The 26,809-nt window shown below is 39.2% G+C and overlaps 1 protein-coding gene across 2 annotated transcripts; it reads left to right on the top strand.

Moving 5' to 3' along the window:
- The first annotated feature begins 2,560 nt into the window (after positions 1-2,560).
- LOC101847568 (transmembrane emp24 domain-containing protein eca) lies at positions 2,561-22,842 on the top strand. Of its 2 annotated transcripts, none has more exons than XM_005094450.3 (5): positions 2,561-2,757; positions 13,532-13,647; positions 17,251-17,355; positions 18,126-18,272; positions 20,970-22,842. In XM_005094450.3, the coding sequence occupies exons 1-5, from the start codon at positions 2,631-2,633 to the stop codon at positions 21,117-21,119; spliced, it is 645 nt and encodes a 214-aa protein (XP_005094507.1). In that variant the 5' UTR covers positions 2,561-2,630; the 3' UTR covers positions 21,120-22,842. The 2 variants fall into 2 exon arrangements, with proteins under 2 accessions (XP_005094507.1, XP_005094506.1); XM_005094449.3 differs by lacking the exon at positions 13,532-13,647 and adding an exon at positions 14,936-15,051 and having other exon boundaries at positions 2,571-2,757.
- Positions 22,843-26,809: the final 3,967 nt, after the last annotated feature.

Raw genomic sequence — 26,809 nt, 5'->3', positions numbered from 1 at the left:
CCACTTTTGGTGCAGGTCAAGATTTCTGGAAACCCCCGAAATCTGGGAAGGCCCGCTTGTCCTTAAAAGCGACCAAAATTGTTGGCCTTCAGTCCGTCCTCACCTTGTAATTACCCCCCCCCCCCAAAAAAAAAAAAGAATAAAAAAGAGGCTGAAATCTATAGGCCTACGTAACGATTGTAAAATTTGACGATATTCCGTTCATACGACAAATCATTATGTGTAATGTAACCACAAAATTGTATAAAATTGAGCAATCGGACGATGGATTGAAATTGAAACCAGATCAAGAAATCAAGCACCGCGCCTGATGCATTATTTTTGTGCGATGTGGGTCAGATTTAGTGGAGACGAGTTCGGACGCAGAATCCTTTTGAAATTTGCCACCACGCGGATAAAACATTGGGTGCTACATTTTTTAGTCATCGCAACTTAAAAGTGACTTCATTTTCTGAATCAGCCTATCAAAATAAACAAACTGCCCCTCGAGGAACCTGACTTGATACGATGTTTAAACGTTTACAATCATTTAATTTGTATTTTTCAATAGATAGCGAAGTCGCGCATCAAGGTCACTTGGTTTCTTTCGAATCAGACGCCAAAACCTTCTACGCATAACTACATCCATTGGTCAAAGTGGCGACTTGGGTGTAAAAAATACTGCAAGTCCGAAGACTAGAATAACCGATTAAGAGAGAGTGTGTGTTACAGAGTGTAGGCCTACTATGTACCAGTACGAATAACTTGTGTCATTTTCCAAACAGCTTGTTAATATGCAAATTGCAATACATAAATTTTTGTGATTAATTAAAAAGTATGCCTTTACAATCCCTCAGAACAACATTAAAGAAAGAACTGAAAAAGCAACCGGGTGGTATCAGATGAATGTAGACCTGTACGAATTTCATTTAACCAGTCGTTTGTCCAAATGAGCAATCTGTTCTGTCTTTTTTATTAAGGGGGGGGGGGGGATTTACACCTGAGGGCTACCTCGCTTATTACTGGACCAAATTTTACCAACGTTCACATATACATATACATATACATATACATATACATATATATATATATATATATATATATATATATATATATATATATATATATATATATATATATATATTTATAATATAAAAGCATAGTAATAAGGAGTCTTAAAATCCGCAATCAAATTTGAGATAAAAGTTTTGTTTCCATGGATACGGCCGCCATATTGGGTTTTGTTTACATGTCTTACGTAATAAATACAACACTTATTGCTCTTGAAAATTTATTGGGTTTTTTTGCATGCGTGTTAACAAGCATTAGATCTAAAAAAGAAAACGGTCTGTTGTTGTTTTTTTCGTAAACGAATTAGAATATTTTTATGAATTTTTTCCTGAGGCAGCATTCAAGATTGAAAAAAATTCGGGAAAATCCACACTCCAGACACCACCAACCAAAATCTATTCCGTATATTAAAAAATTCAACAAAAATTTTTTTTGTATTACATCTCCTCTTCATTCTATGAAAATTCTATTAAGATTGGAATAAAAAATGGTGGAGCTATTCAAAAAAGTATTTGTTTGTTAGTTTTTGTGAAATGTTTTTTACGGCGCTCGCAACTGCATAAGGTCATATTCATATGAGCGCGCGGGACACACCTAATATCTTCAGTTGGTAGGAAATTTTAAATTTTCCCCGGGCGGCGGCCGAAGCCTACTCTTATCGATTTTAGACCATCACGGGATCTTTAACGTGCGCAACTTGCACACGGGCCCACCGAGATTTTTCGCCCTTATTGTCCGAGAAGGCTAGGTGTAGATCTTTCCTACCAGAAGACCAGGGGTGAGGCAGAAAGACAGCAGTAATGAGGAGCCAAGGAGTAGTAGTAGAAAGCTGTTTTTGTGTATTTTCTTTGCTACATGTGGGGACCATTGGGGGGGGGGGGGGGGGTGGGGGTGGGATCGATCGAGATCCATCCATTGACTGTTTCTTAACTTCTTTGACTAGTGCGGTCAAAAATTCGTGGCGCAACGTATCCTCAAATGTTCGTCTGAATTAATGTCACTCAAACTTTGCATTGTAATTTGTATCAATTTGTCTCAACTTAACCATAGTATTTTTCCACAACAATTGAAGCTAGATATTTTTTTATGGGAGTGTTCACAGCTGCACTTCCAGCTTCTAACACATAAAATTTTATTTGCGTCATACCCATAATAATATAGGCTACCGGCACGTCGTAGCTCACCGCCAATGACACTTTTCGTGGCCAAATTTTAGCCCACTTATGCGATTGTCTTGATACACGTGACTTCGGCTGTATTCACAGAATTCTACACTAATAAAAAGTATGCCTTTACAATCCCTCATAACAACATTAAAGAAAGAACTGAAAAAGCAACCGGGCGGTATCAGATGAATGTATAAGCGTAGAATTCTGTGGCTGTATTCAGAGAGTATTTAATTATATTTTAGTGTCTCTGCTGTATTTCAAAGGGGGGGATACTGAAGAACCGAGTATGCTTCAAGTAATAATATTATTAGCATCATCTCCCTTGCACCTCTTTGCCGGTGGATAACATCCTTTTACGTGGCTTTTCTTGCTACGCATGTCAAAAATATCATTTCCTCTTCTTGTGCCAACATGGCGATGCGAATTGCTTTGATTGTGGCTTGCGTTTTGCAAGTATCAAACGCACTGTACTTTCACATTGGTGAGACGGAAAGAAAATGTTTCATCGAAGAAATTCCAGATGATACCATGGTAGTCGGTAAGTGTTCCAATTCTTTTGTTTTGCAATGCGTTATTATTTTGGTTATCAAGTTTGTGGTTGTTATGGACGGCAAAAAGGAGTCGAAACTCATCAAGCAGTTTGCCACAGAAGTGTCAGAAGCCGATAAGTTGAGTGTGATATTATGAACGCTTGATCTAGATCTAGATCTAGATATCTAGTTGCTGTTGCAACCGAAGAACTATATATCTAGATGTAGATCTAGTCGAGTCTACTTAACGATGACTAGATCTAGCCTAGGGTCCAAGATTAATGTTTATTTTCACTCGCCCACAGTCACAGATGCACTGCGAAATTGCCTCTGCTGGGGGTCAACAGACTGTAGACAGTGTGACGTAGAATCTACTAGAAATCTAGATCTAGCGGATAACCTAGATTCTTAGCTCTTGAGAACGACAACGAAACTAAACACCATTGGCAGATATTTATAAAGTAACAGCTATCTTGTTTGAAGTGAGGGATTCTCACTTTGTCAGTCATAGTCATGGTCATGGTGGCAAACATGCGATTAAACATAGAAAGACGCAATCTATTTTAGGTACGGCGCCCATCTTGTTTGGCGTCAGACCAGGTTACCCCTCCGATCACGTGACTACATCTAAGTATAGCCGGTAAGATTGTACTTTACCGGACCACCGGTCGGAACTACTTTCGCTATGGCGCCCCTCCTGGTGCCTAGTGGCCCGCTATTCTTCATTTCCGAGCTCCCCTACTCACTCTCCTGGTCAGTTTTCTACGTCCTCACCCTTCGACTGCCAACAATCGACTGACGTCTCTTTCCGGGTTTTTCAGTCATCACGACCATGCCTCTGTGCCCTTTGACCCATGACCCTGACACCTTGAGGCTAATTGGTCAATCTAATCACGTGGTCCACTATTTTTATTTCCCTGCGACTCTGCTGGCTTGGCCTACTCCCTGGTCCGGCAAAGTACAATGGAGGGCTAGAGATCCGCACAAGAGCTCATTTGCATAATTGCAACCCCCTCAGCCCTGCTGGCGACTTGGCTAGCCACTTCGTTATTATATAATTATAATAACGAAGTGACTATTTCTCCGAACGTTCGGAGAAATAGTGCCGATCTTTATTACTCCGAATGGTTTTCGGCTTCCGGTCTCGTGATTTTTTTGCCTATTTATTGCGAGAGTTCGGCGCCAACTTTCATTCTGCCTCTGGTCTGGGAAGGAACACGTACCGCATGGCAAGCCCGCCTACAGACAACCTTCAGTAACACCCACCACACACCCACCACCATCATGCACATGTACACACACTAACTAAACATAACTAGTGGGCAACTTTTGAACGTATGACGAGCTGAACTGTGGATGGAGAGACAGTGTGAGTGAAAGAGCGGGTGAAAGGAAGAATGTGCGAGTGTATCCACAGGCGACAGCAACTACAAGACGACGACACTGACCACCCCTGGCCTGGTCCACAGCTCACGAACAAAAGGAATGCAGCTCAGGCGGTGTTTTGCCTATATTATTGTCCATGGTTCGCAGGGAACAAGTGAGATTTTCTTTATGTGTGCCTGGAGGGATGGGGTGGGGTATGAAAGTCATGCGGACGGGGATGAGCCGCGGGAGAGAACACGGGAATTGAATGAAAGAGTGAAACCGAAAGAGACGAATGACTCATGAGTTCTGGAGTGAATGGATCCTGTGTTTCTATTTTTGTATACTTTGAACTGTTATTGAATAAAGGCTGAAATAAAGCCAGAAAAACAAACAAACACACACACACACTCCTCACTCTCCACTTACTACCACACACAGACACACTCAAACACTCACACATACATACACACACACACACACACACACACACACACACACACACACACACACACACACACACACAGGAGCAAATTTTTGGGTCTATATTTATTTCAATTTTCAACAGCTAGTCTAGATGAGATTTTTAGATGAGTGTAAAAACGTGAAAAAGAAAGGTTTCACAACAGAAAGAAATCAAAATTAGAACAGCCCATAAACAACAACAAACATTAACAAATAAGGGCGTGTGTCCACCTGTCCGAAGAAGATTGGCAGTTTTAACCCTAAATGTGCGTAATTTAAAAAAAAGTACAGGATATTACATGTAAATTATGGAATCACACACATTAAGGGGCTTGCCAGTGTCAGTACATTGGTCGCAGCAGTGACAAACGCAGATGCCAGTTCTATGTGTCGTTATCAATAACCCTCCGTAGATCTAGATCTAGACAGCACACGAGTGAACACAACACATTACGTTTAAAAGCAGCACCTTTCATAGGCAACACGTCATATCTATAGCGAAAAACTGTTTGGAATTGTAGCATTTCTTTATATAAATATTTACGGCGGACATTTTTTGGACCGATTGAACCATATTGTATACGAACAATCTTTGGTAGGCCCATACTATAATTATAGATCTATATAATATCCGAAATTTGGGGGAAAGGATGATATTTCAGAGTGTTCGGAGAAATAGTGCCCAGCTTTATTTTTCTGAATGTTCGGAGAAATAGTGCCCAGCTTTATTTTCCCGAACGTTCGGAGAAATAGTGCCCAGCTTTATTTTCCCGAACGTTCGGAGAAATAGTGCCGGCCTTATAATAATGCTTAATCTACCTCTCGTTCTCGGAAGTTCTGATGACAGAATAGACAGCGCGTCTGCGTTAGAAGTCATGCAATGATTTAAGGAGCGGTTCGATTCCGGTCCAAGACTATTTTTTTTTCTCTTCTCCTCCTCCCGACTGACCAACAGTCCCATAAATTATAATTTGTAGAGCTGCTTTAAAGTTGTTTTAAAAAAAAAAATATTAGTGATGAAGAAGGCAGGAGAGGGGGGGGGGGGGGGGGGGGGGGGGTGTAGATCTAGATCTAGATCCAATCCTCCAGCGTCTTTACGGCAATTTTCGTACCCTTCCATCTTTGGTGCCATCCAGCCGTGCCATGTGGTTGGCTATACTTAGATGTAGTCACATGATTGGAGGGGTATCCTGGTCTGACGTCAAACAAGATGGGCGCCGTACCTTAAAATGGTTTGCGTCTTTCTACGTTTAATCGCATGTTGGTGGCAACACGACCGCACACAACGGCAGTGTGCCAACTCGGATTATTTTCTCTGCAACTTGCAGAACTACTGTTCAGTTATTATTGTGCAGCACCCTTCTTCCGCCCAGATTGATTCTGATGCTGTACACTATGTAAACTGAGAAGAAGAAAAAGACTGGAGTCTAAGACAAAGAGTAGGCCTACCTACGAAAGCAAGTTCAAAGTTCAACGACGCAGTGCAAATGATCGACAGTTTCAATCCGGATCGTTTCTTTTGAAGTTTTGTAAGCACAAGAAATTTTATTAAGCTCTTGCAAGAGATTGGACTCAATAGGACTCTGAGCTGCAAATGGAGTAGATCTAATTCGAGACTGCAAGAAGAACAGTGCTTCCACTCTTCCGTATTTTTACGGAAATTCGTACTTTCTACTTGTTCCGTACTTGTTCCTTCATCATTATCAACTCCAACTCCCTCCGTAAAAATCTGCGACAGCGTTGGACTACCGAAATTCCGTAGCAGAAGATCCGTACTCGTCTTGTATAAAAGTTACGGATATTTACAGTAATTCTCTCGGCAATAGTTTATGAAGAAACCTGCCAGATTGCGCATTTCCTGCAATCGGCCATTATTCCGCTATGCCCCATGCATTCATTGGGGGTTGGTCAGCAGTACATTTTTTATCTGCAGATTGATCAAAATCTGGTGAACTTTTTGTGCCACTTTTCTCCTTTCTATCATTCCCTCAGTCCGTCTATCTTCGGATTGTTGCCGCGGCTGGAAAATCTGCGCGTTGATCAAGTATATTGACTTGTGATCTTAGACAGAAAATTACAATTTTTTGTTTGCATCACGTGACACGACTTCGGCGTGTGAGTTCCACGTGTGTCAGGGGCCGTCCGTTGACGGGGTCAACTTAAATTCATGCACACTGGTTGAAGTGTCTTTCAGTGGGAAGGGGGGAGTAGACACTTGGACTAGGAGTCCTTGATGTAATACTTCAAAATTTCAAAAAATAATAATAAAGCACATGCGTGAATGCAGACGGCCTATACATGGATATAATATATTTATGGTCTCCCCTGGAAAATTGTTTATTCTGCTGGCTAGTCACCTTGGCCTTGGTGATTTGTCGTTGATCCCGATTTTTTCCCCTGAGATCCTGATTTTTAGGATATAGAGTGGCAGGTTTGGTTTGGGTTAGACATGCGACGCGAGCGGAGAGTCTGCTTGTGAAGGCACTTAGCCGGTAGGGGACCTATTCTCGCCACGTGTGTCAGCGCTTTCTCGTCAACAGAGATTACGCACTATGCAGCAGCTTGCTGACGTTCTGCACTGTTAGGTCTAGGTGAAGTTGTAGTAGACAGTGAACCATAGCGGAGCAAAAGAAATGTACAAAGGCTTCGTGGTTGAGGACAAATGTATGATCCTAGCAGAGGTGGATAAAAAATCAATGTAAAAAAAACGAATTTGCAAAACGTTTGTGATTCCGAACTAAAGAGAAAAAAATACACCTTATAATGTTGAAAATAGTGCTGAACCAGGGAGGAAAAGGCATAAACTGATAAAATAATATGGTTCTACAATAATTATGGGGGCCTAAAAATAACAAATGAGCTTTAAAGGGCCCAAATGGGAGGAGATGCAAATTTTGATCAATCATATTATGACCTATGAAGGGATAATTTCTTGGAAATGGCCAAGAACAGTAACTTTTGAGTCTCAAAGTTTTTCTTGTGCATTTTGTTTATGAAGTTACTGTAGTTTTATTGATTTGACTAAGATGTACACCATGCTAAAAGAGAACGAAAGTTGAAGGAGTTGAATGAAAGCAGCAAATAAAGCAAAAAGTTAGATGCATTAGATTCTCACTTTTAAAGGTAAGATTTTGGTACTGTACATTGTACAATCTACTTCTTTTTTAACTCAAATGACTGAGGCTACTGGTACTAACAGTATGAATGAGTTTCATTTACAACACTAGAGATCAAGAGATCTAGTCATTATTAAGGTCTGCATTCATCACGGCAGTGGAATTTTAGTTGCTGAGGGGGTTCCCCGCCGAGCGCCTTGTCACGTCGGGGTCATGGAGGTCAGCTCCCTGTCGTCGTTCTGTTTGGGTTGATTTAATTTTTGGTAATTTTTAACGTACAATTTTAGGTGTATCCTTGCATTTATGGTAATTCTCATTTAGTGCACCCAAAGAACGCATTTCTGCTCTTGAGACTCAAAAAAGAACAGACGTAACTTGTCTGGTTATTTCGTTAGACGCGCTGAAGTCGGCAATGCTATATTGTAATTTTTTTTCGGACTAGCGTGAATGAAAAAAAATCAATATAAAAAAACGGCCTCGACAAAATCTGTCGAACTTTTGGAACATGAACGACATAGCATTGGTGCAGATACTCAGAAAAGATGGTATCTGGGCTTATAATAGAAAGGTGTAATTTTGCAACTTTATCCATCGGGCACTCGATTCGGTATAAAGTAATTCCTCCAAATACAACTTTATATGTCTAATTTTAATATAATCGGGAATATTCGCATATTTTCTTGAAAGTTTATAAAAGTTACCATGAACTTTCTCTATGAAAAGTACAAATCGATTTTAGTGCCACAATACATCTTCAATGTAATACTCGAACAGTATCTGTTACACTCCAGAAATTACTTTTCTTAAAACGCTTAGTCTAGGTTTTGTAAGTTGACTGAATGATAGCCCTCGATGACTTCTCGTAATTGGGTTATAAGAATAATTTCTAGCTTTCCAGGGACACTGAATCAGCACCAAACTTTTCCAGCTTTATTTTTCATTTCTATGACCATTTGCAATAAATGACAAAGTGACTGATTTCTTTACTATAATTGTGTTCACGCATATTTCCGACACAAAAACTAAGAATTAATGTGTTAGCTGGCATTATTTTTATTCCATACAAGAAGTTATCTCTACCCATGTATTTACACGGTTTTGTGGGTTTTTTCAATCGCTTATATCATATCTTTTTAGTTGTATGCAGGCTGCCACAGACACAGCATGATTCATTAACAACCACAGAGTAACTTTCTCTTGCTTAATAATAAAATATGAGCTCACGCTGGTCGTCTTTAGTTAAAAAATGCAGATATGCATCTTTCTTCTCTTATAACTTGACTATTACTACTTGAGCAGATTTAAGATTTCTCGTGGTAAAAGACATGATATTCATTGTCAATTTAATACAGATTTTGGAGAGATCTGTCGTGCCTTTTTAAAATTAACAATCATTTATTCATAAGTTTGTAACAAAAATAGGACAAATTGGGTACTCTACAAACACTTGTCTAGAACAAAAACTAAGTCACAGATATTAATCATTCTCACGCAGAATAAATATCAAGACATTGAGCTTTTAGTACATCTGCGTAATGGTTTGCTGTGTGGGATGGGGAAGAAGTTATATCGTTTTAAACATAGCCAAAAATGTGAACTTCCTAACTGACACCGGCAAAGTCACTTCGGGGCTCATTAACCCCGTGACCATGAGCCGGGGAGCTCCGGCGGACTGCTGAGTCACGCTAACTAGAGGTAACAAAATCAGGCGAAAAGTGACGCCATGTCAAAGGAAGATGAACCTTATTGTAGCAGCGAGATCTTGGCGGTAGGTAAACAGAAAATGACTGCTGCTTTATTTTATTTGCTAATATATATGTATATTTTAAAAATGTGTGTGTGTGTGTGTGGGGAGGGGGGGGGGTTTACATGCATAGTAAATAGTATATATAAGTTTTGGGTTGTAGCCCATTTTTATTAATATGTGTAGCAATGACCACGAAAAACCTTTTTTTGCCAGAAAGTGTTTGCAAATAGGTGCATTATGTAGCTTTATCTTCACCAAGCATGGAACTTTTTGAATTTTTGAAATCCATCAATAAACAAAAAAGTTACGGATTTTTTAATCAATTAATTTCTGGTACACTTTTATATAATGAAAAAACCCCAAAATATGGGACGTTCTTTGGTGAGTTTTGAGACAATATTCATCATAACTCGCTCATTTCTCGGAGTATTTAAAAGAAACTTGGCAACCCAGTACATTTTCTAGTGCAGAATCTAGTCCTGCTTTCAGATTCTTCATAGCTATCCTATTTTTTGAGTTATGAAGACGTTTATAGGTAAAAATGTGGCGGTTTTCGGTGCGTTTTGAGACAATATTTGTCATAGCTCGCCTATTTCTTGGAATATGTAAATGAAACTTGGCAGTCTAGTACATTTTTTAATGCAGAATCTAGTCATGCAGTCAGATTTTTAATATCTGTCATACTTTTTGAGTTGTAAAGACATTAACAGGTAAAAAAGTGGCGTTCTTTACAGATTTACAAAGATTATCAGTCATATGTTCTCCCAAAGTCATGATATTTGAATGAAACTTGGCAGCATAAAAGGTTCCTCCTTGCCAAGCAATGCTCTGGATCAATTTGTCACAAAAATGTAAATAGAGAGCTGGATTTATTAGTCTAATAAATCCAGTTCTCTACTAGTAAAAGCATGCATACTTTGTTAGAAAATAAGATCGTCTCTGTGTATATTGTTGGACAGTGTCCTATTGTGTGGTAGATTAAGTTGCGTTCAGATAATATAGTTTACAAGTCATGGGAATATTTCGCATGTGTAGGCTACAACTCATACAATAAATGTAACATATTTACACCCCCCCCCCCTTCTCTCTCTCTCTCTCTCTCTCTCTCTCTCTCTCTCTCTCTCTCTCTCTCTCTCTCACGCGCGCGCACAAACACACACACGCATGCACGCGCGCGCACTCACGCACGCGCGCGTGAACGATAAAAATGTATAAACGGGACTATCTTCCCAGACTTGACTAAATAAGTACCATACTCTTTAATAACAATCTTAATGCCTCACTTTTCCAAACAGAGCGAACAGGACGAGTCCAAGTGTGTGGTTTCCCAAGAGGGGGGAATAGGCTTTCATAACGCAAACACAATGCCATACCAGTTCTCAAGATGTTTGCTTTTCTATTTCTATTCTTCTGTCATGCAATCAAGCAAATAAAAATGACTACATCTATTGTATTGTGACTAAAATGCAACACAAACGCAAGTTGTCAGGGCCCCCGTTTAGTTTTCAAGTATCCTTCCCCCCCTTTCCGGTTCACATAAGCGGGGCCTCGTTTGTAGCGCCCGAGGCGACCGATGGCTGATGACGTCACTCAGTGGAAATTTCCCAGCCGCAGGTCGTTCGCAAATGGCAATGCCGCTTTTTCCCTTAGTTACTCCCACATTTTTAAAGATTACGCAAAAACCGCTAAACACAGAAGCTTGAAATTTTAAGGGAATAAAGAAAAATGGTGTACAACGTATCAGTCAGTTTGACAAATCACAGCTCCGAAAAATCTTCAAAGCGCACCACATCAACCACTTTCGCAAACGTTTTCGACTGCTTCTAGGATGGGTACAATGTTGTCAAACTGCATACTACTAGATTGACCTCTTTTCTGATTGGCTGCCAAGTTTCATTCATATCCATTCACGAGAAGCGGCGTGAGAGCGAGTTGAAGACAACAACCTTTGCGTTAGTGCGTCCCGTGAAACACACCCGCTGCGGGGGCCAAAAATCGGCAGAACAAAACGCGCTCGGTGGGCATTGCTAAATATGTGTGTTGTTTTATGTGTGTGTGTGTGTGTGTGTTTTGGGGAGGATAGAGGGATGGAAGAATGCCTGCAAGAGATATTTGTGAATTTATGATATATGTACGCATGGCTTTTTGCATGCCCCCGTGAACATCTAATTCAAGCACTGTGGCTGTTATCGGCCAATGGCGTTTACCTGTCGTTCTCTAGCTATCCGCTTGTGTAGAATCTAGATCTCTAGGCCTATTTTTAGCTGCAGATCACAATGATTTGTACCCCCCCCCCCCCAACCAAACGACTGCATAAATCGGTTATTTCCAGAAAATTTTAAACCTAATTAGATCAAATATTTCGGGAGGACTTTCGTAACGAGCGACCACTATGAGTACTATGAGACAGTAGTAGTAGAATAGAGGGCACTTTTTCAATTTTCGGTAGTTCCCACCCCCCAATGACTATTCGACGGTTTTGGCCTCAAGAGTAAGGGGGTTTCAGGTGGGCTTGCCCCCCTGACGTTATAAAAATAGGATTTTACCATAATTTGATGTTTTGCAGTTATTAGGTTTGATCATTGATATCTCTCGCTCACCGCACATCAAACATATAGATCTAGATCTAGGCTCAAATAAGGGGGATGGGAACTACTGAAAAAGCACTGAATAGAGGGCTTACTTGAGGTGGTTTAGGGTTAGGTCTCTTCTTTATTGTGTTCGTTGGGGTGGTCGCTCGTTACGGAAGTCCTTCCAATATCTCAAATGCAGTGACTACGTTCACGGCGCCCTGAACCATTGGCATAAGCAGAAAGGCACGACTCATGCTACGGTAGCTCAAAGTTTAAAGTGAATGAGGAAACTGCACAGGAATCTACTCGTGAAAAATAATGCAGTGGTGGTCCGAATGCAACGGAGTTTATGGAGGGCGAAGGCGGGCACAGAAAAAACGTCTGCGGTCGACAAGGCTTGGCTCGCTCAGTGCACGGAACACAATTCCAATCCTCTCTTCTCGTGTGCAGACCCGGCAACGCTCGACAGTGAAAGTAAAAGTCGTTCCAAAAAACACGGGAGAATGGAAGAGGGGTGGGAGGGGGTGAAAAAAAAAGGAAAAGGCTAGGTGGTGAAGTGAGTAAGATCATTCTTAATTGCAAACCACATTCAGGGCGCCGTGAACGTAGCCACTGCGCATTTCAAAACAAAATAATTAGGTAGACCTGCTAATCGGGATCAAAATCCCAATTTTTTGCTCCAGACCTCAAGCATCCTGATTTTCCCCTTTTCGACCATGCATATCCCCTTCTTTGATATTCTGTCTGTTGCGCCGGATTTTTCTAAAAACTTGCTCTACCTTCTTCTATCACAGGAAGCTCCCGTTAAACTTTTTGTCAGCAGGGACTCGGAGCACTATTTTCCTAAATCCTGTCCCGGATTTTGTAGTTGACTCTCCTTAAGTTGTGTTGGAACCACAGAATTCTACACTACTATCTATAGAATTCTGTGGTAGGAACTTTGCCCACATGTGTTATTTTGACTATAATGGAAGTAATTGGGTTGGCCTTCCGATTTGGGACATTCTCAAGATCTACTCTAGTTTTTGTTTCCACTCAGAATTCTCCGATGATGGCCTGATAACTGTTTTGGTTGTGACATAAAAACGATTTTTCGTAGTTCTGCTACTATCAAAACAAGCTTCTTCCGAGTTCTGATAAGGCGTAGTCAGTCCAGTCATCAAGACCCATCAGTAAAACAATTTCAACCGCACGTTTGCATCATGTGACATGACTTCGCTGTGGTGAGTTCCTCATGTGTCAGAGACAGTCCGTTGAGAAGGTCAACTTTAGTTCATGCGCGCACACGCACATACACACACACACACTCACACACTCACATAATTTTTTTTTTGAATCCTAAAGCTGGTAATTGCCACTTTTCAGCTTTCAGTTTGTTGGAAGTCTGTATGTGAATACTTTGATGAATGCATAATTTAGCATATAGTACTTTGCTCTGAGCAAAAGAATATTTGAAAGTACTGTCTGACCAAAATCGTGTCTGTTGATACTGTTATCTCAATCCCTCATTCCCCAGGAAATTACAGAGTGGAAGTGTTTGATTCAAAGATAAATGCATTTGTCCCAACTGTTTATGGGCTAGGCATGCATGTGGAATGTAGGGATCCAGATGACCGCATTATCCTGTCGAGGGTAAGAGTGAGCACCTCTGCCCATGCCGCCTGTGGACAACAAAGTGCTTTCATGCATCATGTTACTTATTCTATCCCTAGAAAGTTAACAAGTCATTGTATTTACTCAGTTAAACACTAATATGTATTCCAGGCTTGACGATGCTCCGATGCTAGCTTGAGCCTGAGCAGCACCCCTGAATAACCTGCCCCTATAGCTTTGATTTCTCTTTTCTTTTTTTCTATTAACCAGGTGGTGTTTGGTATTGATAACAGCATGAACATTTCTGTATGAAATGGAGGTGTACATTTCGTAAAACGTAAAATTGACCTTGTATTTTAAAATAGTTCTTGATCTGTAAATTTGAAAGGGAAGCTTCTTTGAATGTGAGAAGAGCTTGTTCTTCAGCTTCATCAATGTGGCAGGCTGAGAAGGATGTAAACAATAAAGGAAGCCTGGAAGCCAAGATATCTATCAAGATGCATTTCTTAGTTGTGAAGTATGCTGCTTATATAATGAATGAGAACGACTGCTCTGCATCTAGTGGAATTCTCAGGGGAGCTCTGCTTCTTAGTCTAATTGGATCTGTGCATGGTCATGGGTTAGCTGACTATTCATCCTTTCACCTTTGAAGTTAATCAATGCTGAAAATTTTCATCATCTTATAATAGTAATACCATTGCTGTCCCACAAAAACAAAAAAATGAAGGCCTTTCAAGTTTTTGTGCTCACCCTGTTTGTTTTTTTTGGTGGTCAAATGGGAGCTGAGCATCTTTCCTGCAGCAACAGTATGTCTACAACCTTGACTGGGACTTGCCAGTTACACATGTTTTGACTTGGGAATTGATAAATTATACTGCAGCCTTTGATTTTGACCAAGACAACATAGTCCTTTTCCACAGAATGAAACTCTTAAAATTACAGTGGAGTCCACGTAAGCCAAACAGGGTTAATCTGAAAATGTTGGTACACCAAAAAAAAAAAGGAATCCCCAATTTTTTTCTTTGCTATTTGAGCAGTCTTTCTAAAGATTAAAAACAGCTAAAACTGAAGAAAATTCAGCTGTGTCTCAGATTTCAATTTCAGTGGACTCCACTGTGTATGGTCTTATACATAATCTGCGTCCTATACTTTTTCTTTACTTCAGTGGGATTTTTAAAATTTGTTTTTATTATGATATTTTTGTTAACATTTTGAGACCTCCCTCCACTCAGGTGCTATTTTAAAAATGTGAACAATAAAAAATTTCAAATGCTGAAGAAATGAAACAAAGAAAATTGATAGTTCAAATTTTCTTTGCTTCTTTCAGGTAACTATAAGGTCCAGGCGTTTGATGCTAATGTAAAAGACTACTTACCGGTGTCTCCTGGGATAGGAATGCATGTTGATGTTACTGACCCAGATCAAAAAACTGTTCTGTCCAGGGTGAGTTAAGTTAATTAGTTTGAGTTTGCTTTCACAGTGTACTGAATTTCAGTTGCAGTTGTGAATTCACCCTTGAGTACATTGTCAAGTTAGCAGCATGGGGACTGGCAGAAAAATGCTACTATAAAATTTTCATCCTTGTTACAAAGCTGCTTTTTTGTCAGTTTGATCTGATATTTCCCCCCCTTCCTCAGTCCCTCTTTATCTCTTTGGTTTGACGCACCATGTATTAGAGCTAAGTCTGTATGCACAAGGAGAGTAGCAGGATGAAGCAGTGCTCTCCTTGATGTTTCAGCATCATACTCCTCATCTTCAGTCTTTTCCTTCAGTTTCCTTTGCCAGTTTCTAAGACCCACCAACTTCTGATTTCTTCACTTTACTTGTGCGTTTGTCACTGCTGCCACAAAAATTGAGAATAATTGTCATTTTTATCATTTTAATGTCTGTTCTATTTAAAAGGAATCTACCTCTTTTCTGTCAGTTCAGACAGGTTTTTTTTATAAGGTCGAGCTCCTGTCTTTGTGCTGCCACAGATGAGGCATAATATGTATGAGTAATATTTAAGTCTAAAATCTTTTAGAAAAATATTTTAATTGTATAGGTGGTGGTATGGCGTCATTGATAGGTCCTACTTCTGTTTCCTACCTCTAGTGTTCCTGTTTGTCTTGCTTTTCCCGCTCACTGGTCATTGTGTCAGTGTGCTTCTACTTTTTTCAAGGAAAAAAGATATTTTGATTGTATGTAAAAATGAACAATGTAAGCATTAGAAAATAATATTGATGGTCAGTTTTACACAGTCTTTGGACAAATTATTAATATATACAAGTGTTCATTAAAAGCAATCATGTATTTAAATGTTTGACTTTGCATGAACATAAATTACTTGGGGGGGATTTTTTAGATTAGATTTTGTTCATGGCATGCGCATGTGTAGATTGCTTGATTTGATGTGGTTTCGCTATTCTTTCTTCTAACTAGCATCTGTGGTCTAATAGTGTGATAGAACTCTTTTCAGTTGCACACAGAAGACATTAGATTTATTCCCACATGATGAAGTTGTGAGGAATATTTTTATGTTCTTACTCAGATTCAGTGTATCGTACTTGGCACTGGTTGGCTGTGACAAGCAGAGTGAGAGTTGAGCAGCCCACGGCCTAAATTATCAAAGTTGTATCTATGGGGGTGTGAAACCTGTAGCCTATTTTCAATCCAGTTTCTGTCATCCTTTGATTATAATTTTTTTCCTCCTGCCATGTCTGATGTCTGTTTATCACATAGTGATGCAGTTTTGATTGTGATCATATTATGTTAGGTTCCTCTAATTTTGGTTTCAGTTTTTGTAAAATTTAAGGAATAGTGGTGGTTTTGAGTGACTTGCCATAATTGGTGCCCATTCTGTTGAGGGTTTTTTTCTTTGTTTGTTTTAATGCTCAGAATAAGCACTCCAATGAATATTCTTTAACTTTAAATTCAATTGTGTTAATGAGCAAACTTTGGAATGAACAAGACCAGAATGGCTTCATATGCGGAATCAGTCTTTCTGTTACTGCGATTAACATAGTAATTTCTCCTGTGTACAAAAATGTACAGTTATGTTTGTGAGTTAAGTTCATGTAACATAATGCTTTTGAGAGTGCATGCACATGTGTATACTACTTTAACAGCCGGGCTGTCTATCACTTTTCAACCTGTTGCCTTGCATGCTTGACAGATGTTCAATTGCTGGTTCACTTAAGTCAGTTTCATAGTTTTATGCTATAATTATACTTTTCATGTAGTACTCAAATGGGTCTTCTCTTGTCTTTAATAAAAAAGAATTGTCTCCATTCTTTCTCCCTGTTTTCTCCCTTTGTCTCTGTTTTAGTAACTCTTGTACTTCAGATATTACTCTTCCAAGTGTTCTTATGATTAATACTGTTGTATAGTAGGTAAGTAATATTTTCTATTTTCTTGAGGTTTGAAAAGATTGTATGAACTGATAGGGGTTGGGGGGGGGGGGGGGGTTACCTTGCGTTAAACAAAATACAAGTATCTTTCTCTCAAAAATGTTCATTCACTGTGACCTTACTTTTTTGGAAATAGCATCATCTACAGCTAAATTTTGCAGGGTTAGTAGTTCATATTATTGTTGTTATTATTATTATTTATTTGACTGAAAAAAAAAGAACTGTCTCTTATCAGATGTATGCTTAATTTCAGACATATGCAGCTGAGGGCCGATTCACATTTACATCTCACACAGCTGGGGAGCATGTAATCTGTCTCAATTCAAACTCTTCGGCCTGGTTCAACGCTGGACAGTTGGTAAGTAATACTGTTGTAACCATGCTTTTGTGGTTATAAATGCTAACTTTTTATTGTTTTTATATTTAAAAAAGTGATTTGTGGAGTCTGACTTGATGTCAGGTCTGCGAAAAAGTTGTGCAAATAGAACAAGACCCTCGTCAATGTTGTCTAGCACTAATAAGCCATCTGCCGATATGCTTATTGTACAGGGGAGGCTAATAACTGTTGGGTTTAACTATCACAGACTATTCAACTCAACAGTCACAAAAATAAATAGAAAATACATACTGATTGGCAGCTATATATTGAGATGCTGTTATTCGATTCTGCTTTATAACAAAGTCAAACATCAGATTTTAGAAAATTTCAGAGTTGACTCATTTTTGCCAATCATTATCAATATATTGTTCTGAAGTGCTTCTACCAGCATCTTTCCTATATTTTTACTACATCAAAAGAAGTGCATTTCATGTGAGATGAGTAGACATGATTGAGCCCATGCGCCAAAACAATATGACAAACGCTCCAATATGTGCTGATTTCTACTTAGGGGCCAGTACTTCGTTATTTCCTTAAATTGTCATTCTCGTATCCCTCTTGGATTCTGGCAATAACTAGACATGGTGAGATATTGTGTTGTAGCCGTTCTCTCATATTTGCTGGATTTGATTGGGACTATTTTTTAAAACCTTCAATCTCTAATAATCATGTTTCCTTCTGGAGATTCATTCTCATCATAGCCCATATGCTTCTCCAACAAAACTAGCCAATGCTCCCTCTGTCCTCAGCGCGTGCATCTAGACATCAGCGTAGGTGAGCATGCCGTGGACTACCAGCAGGTACAGGCCAAGGACAAGCTGACAGAGCTTCAGCTGCGCGTGAGGCAACTGTTGGACCAGGTGGAGCAGGTCACCAAAGAGCAGAACTACCAGAGGGTGGGTATCTCAGAGCCTCAACTTTTAAGTCCTGTGGGCCCATGTGTGAATCTGATCAACTGTGCTGTATAAAAAGTTTGAAGAAATCAGTGCATAGTTGAGCTTCAGTTGTTTTGGTAAATGCTTAATATTCAGTCAGAAATACATATATTGGTTTTTTTATGATATCAAGTAAGAATATTGATAATGCTTCTCTCAGTTTCAAGGAAGTGTCTGTGTTTTCAAAGTGTAGGTTGTCATATTTATGCATGGGACCACAGAAATGACTTCATATTTCCATTAAAAGAAACCCAGATACCATTTTCTTGCTTTTAAGAAATAACAGGAAAAAAATGGACAGGTTTATTGAGTCCGAGCCTCCTTCTTTGGGCCAGCAATGTTAAAACTCGTCAGCCAAATTCTTTTCGTGTAAATTTTGAGACATCCTGTATCCATGCTCTTTTGTGTGTTCTTGATTTCCCCCTTTCATCCTTTTACCTCACCTGAGTGTATCTCCTGAGTGTGTTGAGTTTGTGCTCCGGCCTTGGGTTGAAAATAGGCCTGCAGTTGACAAATTTATAGTATTCTGTGCACCGACAGAAGTGCTATGGGCTATGGCATCCCCTGGTTAGGGTAGGTTTTTTCGAGGATGTCACTGGCAGGCTGCGTCTTTTCTTTCCCTTTGTTGTTCTGTTTGTCTTGCTTTTTCCTGCACAAAATTAGTTATTGCGTTGATGTGCACCCCTTTACTCAAACAAATCTGGACAGATGTTCACATGGCAAAATGGGCGAACTTTATTCCTAGGACAAATTTTAGAAGTCTGAATAGAGTGTTGACTGTTCCTTATTCCTTCTGTTCTTGTCGATAGCTCTGTGGCACCCTGGTGGGTGGTTGACGGGCGCTCTTGTGTGGTTTGCTCTTTCTTTTCTACCAAATATCTATCATCCTTAATCTCTCTTCCTTTTCTTTGTATGATAATCTCTTGTAGTTTCACTAATCTTCTGCACTTGTGTGAATTATTTGTGCCACTAGTGCCATAAAACTCTTACCAAAACTAAAACCCCTACCATTGTACTGGGTCAATGACAAGTGTAGTTGTGTCTGTGTATCATTTCTTGCACATCGTTTGTCCAGTCAGTTGTAAAGATACCTAAGGGACAGAGCAGACAGAAAATACCTAAGAGACAGAACAGACAGCATGGGATGTGATGTTATGAACAACACAAGTTGTAATGATGGTTTTGAATGTCAAATGTACCTTGTAAAAGCTTGTTTCACTGCCCCCCCCATATACTGCCAGTCCCGCTTCCCGCCAACTTCATGTTCATCCAAATGTTAGCAATATTTATAACGAGGTTTGACTGTATTTCTTGGCCAGTGAAGCCCTTTCTGAAAATGCAAATCATGGTTCTGTCTACATATCACACAGCAAGGTTGTAGGAATGAAACCCCATTTGTGAGCAAGCCCAGAGGCATGGTCTACTCCACCTATTACAAAATCTCTTGCTGTGTCAGTATTATTTGTTTCTCATATTATCATATTCAAGTTTTCTCTTCGGAAAAAATAGAAAGTGTTGAATTCTTTGCAGCTGTGGTTGGTTTCTTGGTACTCATTCATAATGCTCAGAGCTTGTACTCGTATGGGATAGAGCACTTTATATAATCATACAATGCAGTCTATTTTCATTATTATTATTATTATTATTATTTATTGTTATTACTTGCTCTTTCACTAAGAGGTACACCTCTTTATTGAAGCACAGGATATTTGCCTTCCAAGTCTCGTTTGTCGTTTCAGCACGTTTTTTTTATTGAGGAACCTGTCTATATTATGCACTTCAGAATAGGAATCTAAGGAAAGCTGGAAAGCAGGGTGAATTGTACCGAAAAACAAGTTTGATTGTTTTAGCATTTTGGTTTTAGTGATAAATTTTGCTGTCGCACACTGGGTTGGAGGAGAAGTTGATCCATTCAAAAGATTTAGTAATCACACACTTCTTAATTTTTATAAAGCATGTCAATTTGCATTGAGTTCCTTATTTAAAATTTTTTTTTTAATTTGGCGGCGGGTGGAATGGGGGGAAGGGGGCTTTAGGTCATCAGTATGCCAAAGGTATTTTCAGATCATCTGTAGATCTTGATGTTTTGTCTCATCTTTTGTCTATTTTTAGTAAAGTTGTTCTTTGTAAATGGAAAAATGAGCAGTTCTGATCAATTAACCTTTTCGCCCCAAAGTTTTAGACTATAAGTAGCATGTTTAGTTTGGAATTTGTACTTAATCTGATACAGCCTAAGTGTATATGTTTATCATTATTATGCTGCAGTATTGACATAGGGCTTCTATCATAGTCTTGCGTATCTGAAAAAAAAAATGTATTGTTTTTTCTTGACTTAAGCCTCTAAGTAATTGTTTTTTATAACTTCAAAGTTTATTATTAGTACCTGCACACCATTCTACAGTGTTGATTTTAGCCATTGTGCAAGGGATGGGATGGTAGGTGGGTTTGATTTTGACCTAAGTCTAACTGATGTTGCACGTTGATGGTATGTATAGTAACAGTATAGAAGCTTTTTTTATGTATGTCGATTGATCCTGCCTACTCCTTCCTTTATAGCACACTTTGTTCCCATTTTCCCACTTCAACTAAATTTACGGATTCTTTTTCCGCTTTGAATGATTCTCAGCATCTTTGCTTTGTTACCTTTGTTGTTTTCAGTATCGGGAGGAGCGATTCCGACAGACAAGTGAAAGCACAAACCAGCGTGTTCTGTGGTGGTCCATTATCCAGACACTAATACTCCTTGTCACAGGATTTTGGCAGATGCAGCACTTAAAGAGTTTCTTTGAAGCCAAGAAACTTGTATGAGGGACACATAGTAGTGTCCTTTTTATTTTTTCTGTTAGTTTTTTTTGGGGGGGAGGTTCAAATTCGAGAACTGTTCAAAGCCATCATTTTAGGTTCCATGGGTATAACATTTTAATTTGACTGGTGTTCAGACTTTGTGAAGACTGCTGCAGTGTGAAAGATTTATTTAAAATTGCCAGTGATTCAGTTAAGAAAAAATGAGCCCAATGAAGTAAAGATCTTCTTTCCAATTTTTTGTTGGTTTAGTTGAACAGTGTTTGTGGAGTGGTTGTATTGTAGTGAGCTTATTTCGAGTTTGTGTGATGTGTGTGTGTGTGTGTGTGTCTGTCTGTGTGTACTTGATGAATGTGCTGATGTATGCATGAATAAATGAACATTCCTTGTTTGGTTTGCAAGTGGTAGTCCCGCAATATATCTTCTTGGTTTTGTTTCCTTTTTTTTATGATGGCGTTGGTGTTTTTTGCTTTCAAGACTTTATCAAATGCGTATGTTGTGTTGACTGGGGAGCATTGGGGTGGAATTTTTCAGTTTCATTGTGTGTGGGATAGGGGATTGTATACTTTGGTCATTATATGTCTGTGTTGTGTTGTGCTGATGTCAGTATCACCCTATACTTTTAAATACTTAATACAAAAGAGTCTGCTTCAATACAGAGGTATAATAGTAAAACTGCAAACTTTGTTTAGAAGATATGAAAGTAGAGATTGGATCTGTTACTTTCAAGAGAATCTCCTCTTTTTAAAAAAAATGTGGGGTTAGATAAAGGGACATGAAATAAGCGCTCAAAATGCCAAGAAAATGGCACTGTGAAAGACCCTAGTCATTAATTTGCAAAACAGACTTCGTGTTGCTGGTTTCTGTGTGTCTGTCTAATACGAGATCACCTTTCATCCATTCTGTTTGTTTTGTCGTAGCAGCAGAGCATTTCAATGCATGCAGCCACAATAATGACAGTTGTCAAGGGTGCCTTCATCTCTAAGGAGACTTATTCTTTGAAATTGATTGTCCCATTATTCTTTAATGGTTTTCCTTTGTGAAAGTAGTGCTTTTTAGATTGTCTTGTAACATTTTACGGGTGCACACTGGTTTTTCATTCTGTTGATGCTAAAGTGCTGTTCAACTACTCATACTTCTAACGAGCCCAAAGAAATGACATGGCTTAGATTTCTCAAAATGTCTTTCGAATAAAATGGAAGACAACTATCTTTTAACCTTTGAAAATGATTATCTTTCTTGCAAACCACTGCTTTAAATCGCATTCAAGTATGAATTACCACAAAAATGCCCAAGTTCACTGATTATCTGCTGTTGGGTGAACAACTCCAATTAGTGTATTAAAAAAAATCAAATTATACGGTGATGTTAGTGGCAGACAAGGCAACTCTACTGGTTTAGTTTTTCCAATTTACCCTGGGCTGACCTTTTTGAGCACATTTTGGAGAATTTGTTCTGCACTTGTTTGATGTCTGTAAGTGTCGCGTTTTTTGTGCTTTTTTTTTTTTCAAGGATAGTTTTACTGTTTGACATTATCCAAGGTAACTTGTTGTTTTGGATTACATCATGTCAGCTAATGGCTTTTTTTATGTTGTTACTAGTAAAGTGACCCTTCAGTGTTTTAATTTATATACATACAAGATAATCTCTTTGTTGCTGTGAATTTCTTTCATCACTACAAGTAATTTGTCTCTGACTTAGAGTATAAATAAAAGAAAAAATTCCCACATCTGCTGCGTCTCGTTTTTATATTCCTGACCCAGTTCAACCCCCTACACACCTCACTCCCTACCTATCCTTCCCTTTCCCTCCCGTAAGCTTTACTCTTGTATTACATACTTGATCGACTGCTGCGTGCACTAACTTATTGTACTGGACCGAGTATTACATACTTGATCGACTGCTGCGTGCACTACCTTACTGTACTGGACAGACTATGCAATCTGGAATAACCGCTTGTCAAATTCAGTTGTAGAAATATTATTCCCGTGTTGTATAGTAGTGACTTCAAAGCCTTAGCCTGGTATTTGGTGTGGCAGGAATGGGGTACATTTTGTACATTATAATTGCTGGTGCAGTTCAGTGGCTCCAATGCTTTTACTACCTGGGAGCAGTTTAATGGTTGTGGAAATTAGAAGACTGCAGAAATATGTACAGAAAATCACGAAGTTTTAGCTGCCTAAGCTTCTCAGAAAAATGTTATTGTGACTTTTCAGTTAAACATGGTAAAGTCTGACCCCATTAATTTATTGCTAGATGATTACTTGGTCCTTTAGAATCATTGATTCAATAATATTGAACAAAGCTTTCCATGCTTGACGCTTATAAGTATTATGGAAAATCGATGTTTTATCAATATAATAATATAAACTTAATTAAGAAGGTGTAAAACTTTTTCAAGACATGCATTTTTTTGGGTCCAATGTCATTGGACAATTGCAGTAGTGCTTGTCATAACCGTCACCTTTAATTTTAGCTTCCTTGTGCTCACAAAATAATACCGCTGATGACGGCAGCTTTCTGTGTCCTATACACTGTTTATTTGCTTACCTTTTCATCACTCTGGGAGATCCATGGGTGGCTGGCGGGTGCTTGTGTGGTTTGCTGCTCCTTTCCTATCAGTCAAGCATCTGTCGTCCTTATCTCTTCCCTCTTTCTTTCATGTATGTAGCACCTCTAATCTTCTTTTATTTGTATTTAAGACCTTTAATCCTCGGTACTTATATGACCTGATTGTGTTGCAAGTACAATGCACCATTAAACTCTTTATTAAAACTATTTTAAGAAATACTAGATCCTAGGACCATGTGGATGATTGGCGTGTGCTCTGGTGTGGTTTGCTCCTTGATGGACTTTCCATTCAAATATATCACCTTTATCTCTCCTTCTTTTCTTTGTATCTTACACTCTAATACAAGTACATGTAGTTACACCTGTAATCTTCTGCACTTATATGACCCGAGGTGTATGTGCCATTAAACTCGAACTAAAACTTAAATTTAAAGAAAGGATCATCTTATATCCACATTGCATTCTGTGGGGATTGTATTCCTACCCTGCTTTAAGATAAGATAAGATACATCTTTATTGTCCAGATCCTGGCACATTGGTTTGGTGTTCCACCACGAGTACACACACACACACACACACGCACACACACACACACACACAAACACACACACATGCACACACAAGCAGGCTTACAATCACATGCATAATATAAATGAGCAGCAATATAAACAATAATAATGGTAAGCTAGATACACACTCAATTTTTTTTTGATGCATGGTCAAAGGTCGTTAGTACACTAAACAAGATGGTTAAGATGGAAGCATTTTGATAGATGATGGTAAAAATGACCTGTATCTTTCTTTGTTACAGATCAGAAGCATGGGTCTTTTACTTCTGACTGATGTTTTTATTTGAGGGAACAAGGGATGTTTGTTGTCTAAAAAGATGGAATTAATTTTCTTAGTGCAAGCTGTTATGTACAATTCATCCAAGTAGGGGAATGAAGATGTTGAAATTTTACATGCTTTATATGGCGTTCTATGGAAACAGAAGCTGAATTTACCTCAAGGGGTTGAAACAGTAGACCCATTGCTGCACTCCTGTCTTCCGCCCGAGGCGGCCGTTGCAGGCAGGGTGAATGCAGCCCGGCTTCCACATTATAAATTGTAAGGCATCGTGGTGAAATCACTCGCTCGTCAAATTAATGAAATCGAAGAAATTGGCATTTTCCCGCACGTTTAGCTGGGTTTTTTTTGTTTAAAAAAAAAAAATTTCTTTCTTTTCTGTTTTGGTAGAATAAGAAATGAAGAGCTGTGGGAGAGGACAGGACAAAATGCAAAAGGAATAGCAGTAGAAATTGGACTAAGAAAGTGGCGATGAGTGGGACACACCCTCAGAAAGCCTAGCGGAAACATCACGAGACAGTCGCTGCAGTGGAACCCACAGGGCGCACGAGGCAAGGGTAGGCCACGGGAAACATGGAGGAGGTGTGTGGAGAGGGACTTGAGAGAGATAAAAGCTCATTTGGAACGAGCTGGGAAGGATGGCCCAGGACAGAGATAAATGGCTTGAGGGTGTTTGTGGCCTATAGCCTATACCCTGCTAGAAGTGAAAGGCGTTGATGATGACCTTCAATGTCCATTTAAAACATCCCTGTGTAGATTTTATTGAAAAATGTTTATCAAGGGAACAAACAAGTGAATTTGCTGTTTCCAAGAACTCTCAAGATTTGGAAGTCACCAAACTTTGGCGGCCATTTTCTCTCTAATTTTACGTCTGAAACCAGGCGACACCCACCTTCTATTTAGTCGCAAATATCTCGACTTTTATTCAAAATAGATAGTATTGTTTTCATCAAAAGCAAGACAAATAAACAAGCTTTTCGGTGATATCAATAACTCCACATGTCCCAAAATTGACGACCGCCTGGTTCCACCACGTTGCGACACAATTGTTTCATTGTGTACATTGATTGTTCAGTAGTTGGCTGTGGAAAACATTTTGAAATTCTTTGCTAACTCCTGGAGTCCAAGATGAAGGCATATAATATAAAATAATATATTATATCATCGTACACTTTCCAGGCGACCCTGGTTTGCGTCCACCCCAACTGCAGCATCTGTGGTTAGGCTCTTCGCCATTAGCTGTCCCCGTCGTTTTAGGCAAGAAAACTTCTGAAATTATGCTAAATGAGCCCCAAAATGTGAAATTATGGGATTCTGTTAATTTTAACCAAGAATGATAAGGGAAAATAATCCGAAATTATGCAGAAAATGATCAAATTTTGCAAAATTATGCAGGGTGCATAAAACCACGGGGACAGCATTAGGCACAAAAGGTGCGAGTTTGGTTCCCACGTAGGAAGTTTATTTCTTCTACTGGAATGGTGTACAGTATTCCTCTCAGTCAGCCCCGGGTTAGCCTTCACCACAGTTAGAGTCGCAGCAGCCTGCCTCGGTTATATGAATTACTTCTTTTTGGGCGTGGAATGTCTTCAATCAATTAAGAACAAAATGGTGCGCTGAAAATGTACGAAAGAGAGACCCAGACTTGACTACCACGGGACGTTTTTTCTTCGAGTTTTCCAAGTCTCGTCATAAAGTAAAGACTGTCGATGACAATGTTGTGTGCTCGATATTTCGAAGCCTGAGATTTCTAACTTCAACCGGCACTGACATAACATGTTTGGAGAAAAGAAACAGTCGATGTCTGAAGTCTGAAGCACGTTCTTTGAAAAATACATGCATTGTATAATGTCGTTATGCCGCCACTTCAGGGGACGGTACTGCATCGAAAGCACTAGAACTGGACTGCATTGAAAATCATGAATGCTTCCTAGACTTATGTAATGAACGTCAGTTCTCTTCAATGGAAACATTTCATTTTTCACACCCTCCAGTTATCGGGTGAATTTTGCTTTGTTCTGTTTTTTTTATATTTTTAAAAAATAAATATTTTAAATATAACAAGAAAATACTGGCTAGATTCTTTCCCGTACAACCTGATTCCCGTTGGCGGATAAATAAAACTAAAACTAATAGTAAATAGACGTATGTAGCAGTAGCATGAGCAATCTGTGCTGTGTAAAAGCTTGGATCGTTTGGTTAGCTGCCTTTCAATATTGCATAGTAAATCTCTCTCTCTCTCTCTCTCTCTCTCTCTCTCTCTCTCTCTCTCTCTCTCT

Source organism: Aplysia californica, unplaced genomic scaffold, assembly GCF_000002075.1.
Source record: "Aplysia californica isolate F4 #8 unplaced genomic scaffold, AplCal3.0 scaffold00082, whole genome shotgun sequence".
Classification (NCBI taxonomy): Eukaryota; Metazoa; Mollusca; class Gastropoda; order Aplysiida; family Aplysiidae; genus Aplysia; species Aplysia californica.
This window is presented reverse-complemented; position numbering and strand designations above follow the sequence as displayed.

Excerpts from the sequence above, each read along its gene's own strand:
- LOC101847568 (XM_005094450.3), top strand. The coding sequence starts at position 2,631 with ATGGCGATGCGAATTGCTTTGATTGTGGCTTGCGTTTTGCAAGTATCA. Across the intron at positions 17,356-18,125 it reads GGTTCAACGCTGGACAGTTG|CGCGTGCATCTAGACATCAG; the intron begins GTAAGTAATACT and ends CTCTGTCCTCAG. Across the intron at positions 18,273-20,969 it reads AAGAGCAGAACTACCAGAGG|TATCGGGAGGAGCGATTCCG; the intron begins GTGGGTATCTCA and ends TGTTGTTTTCAG.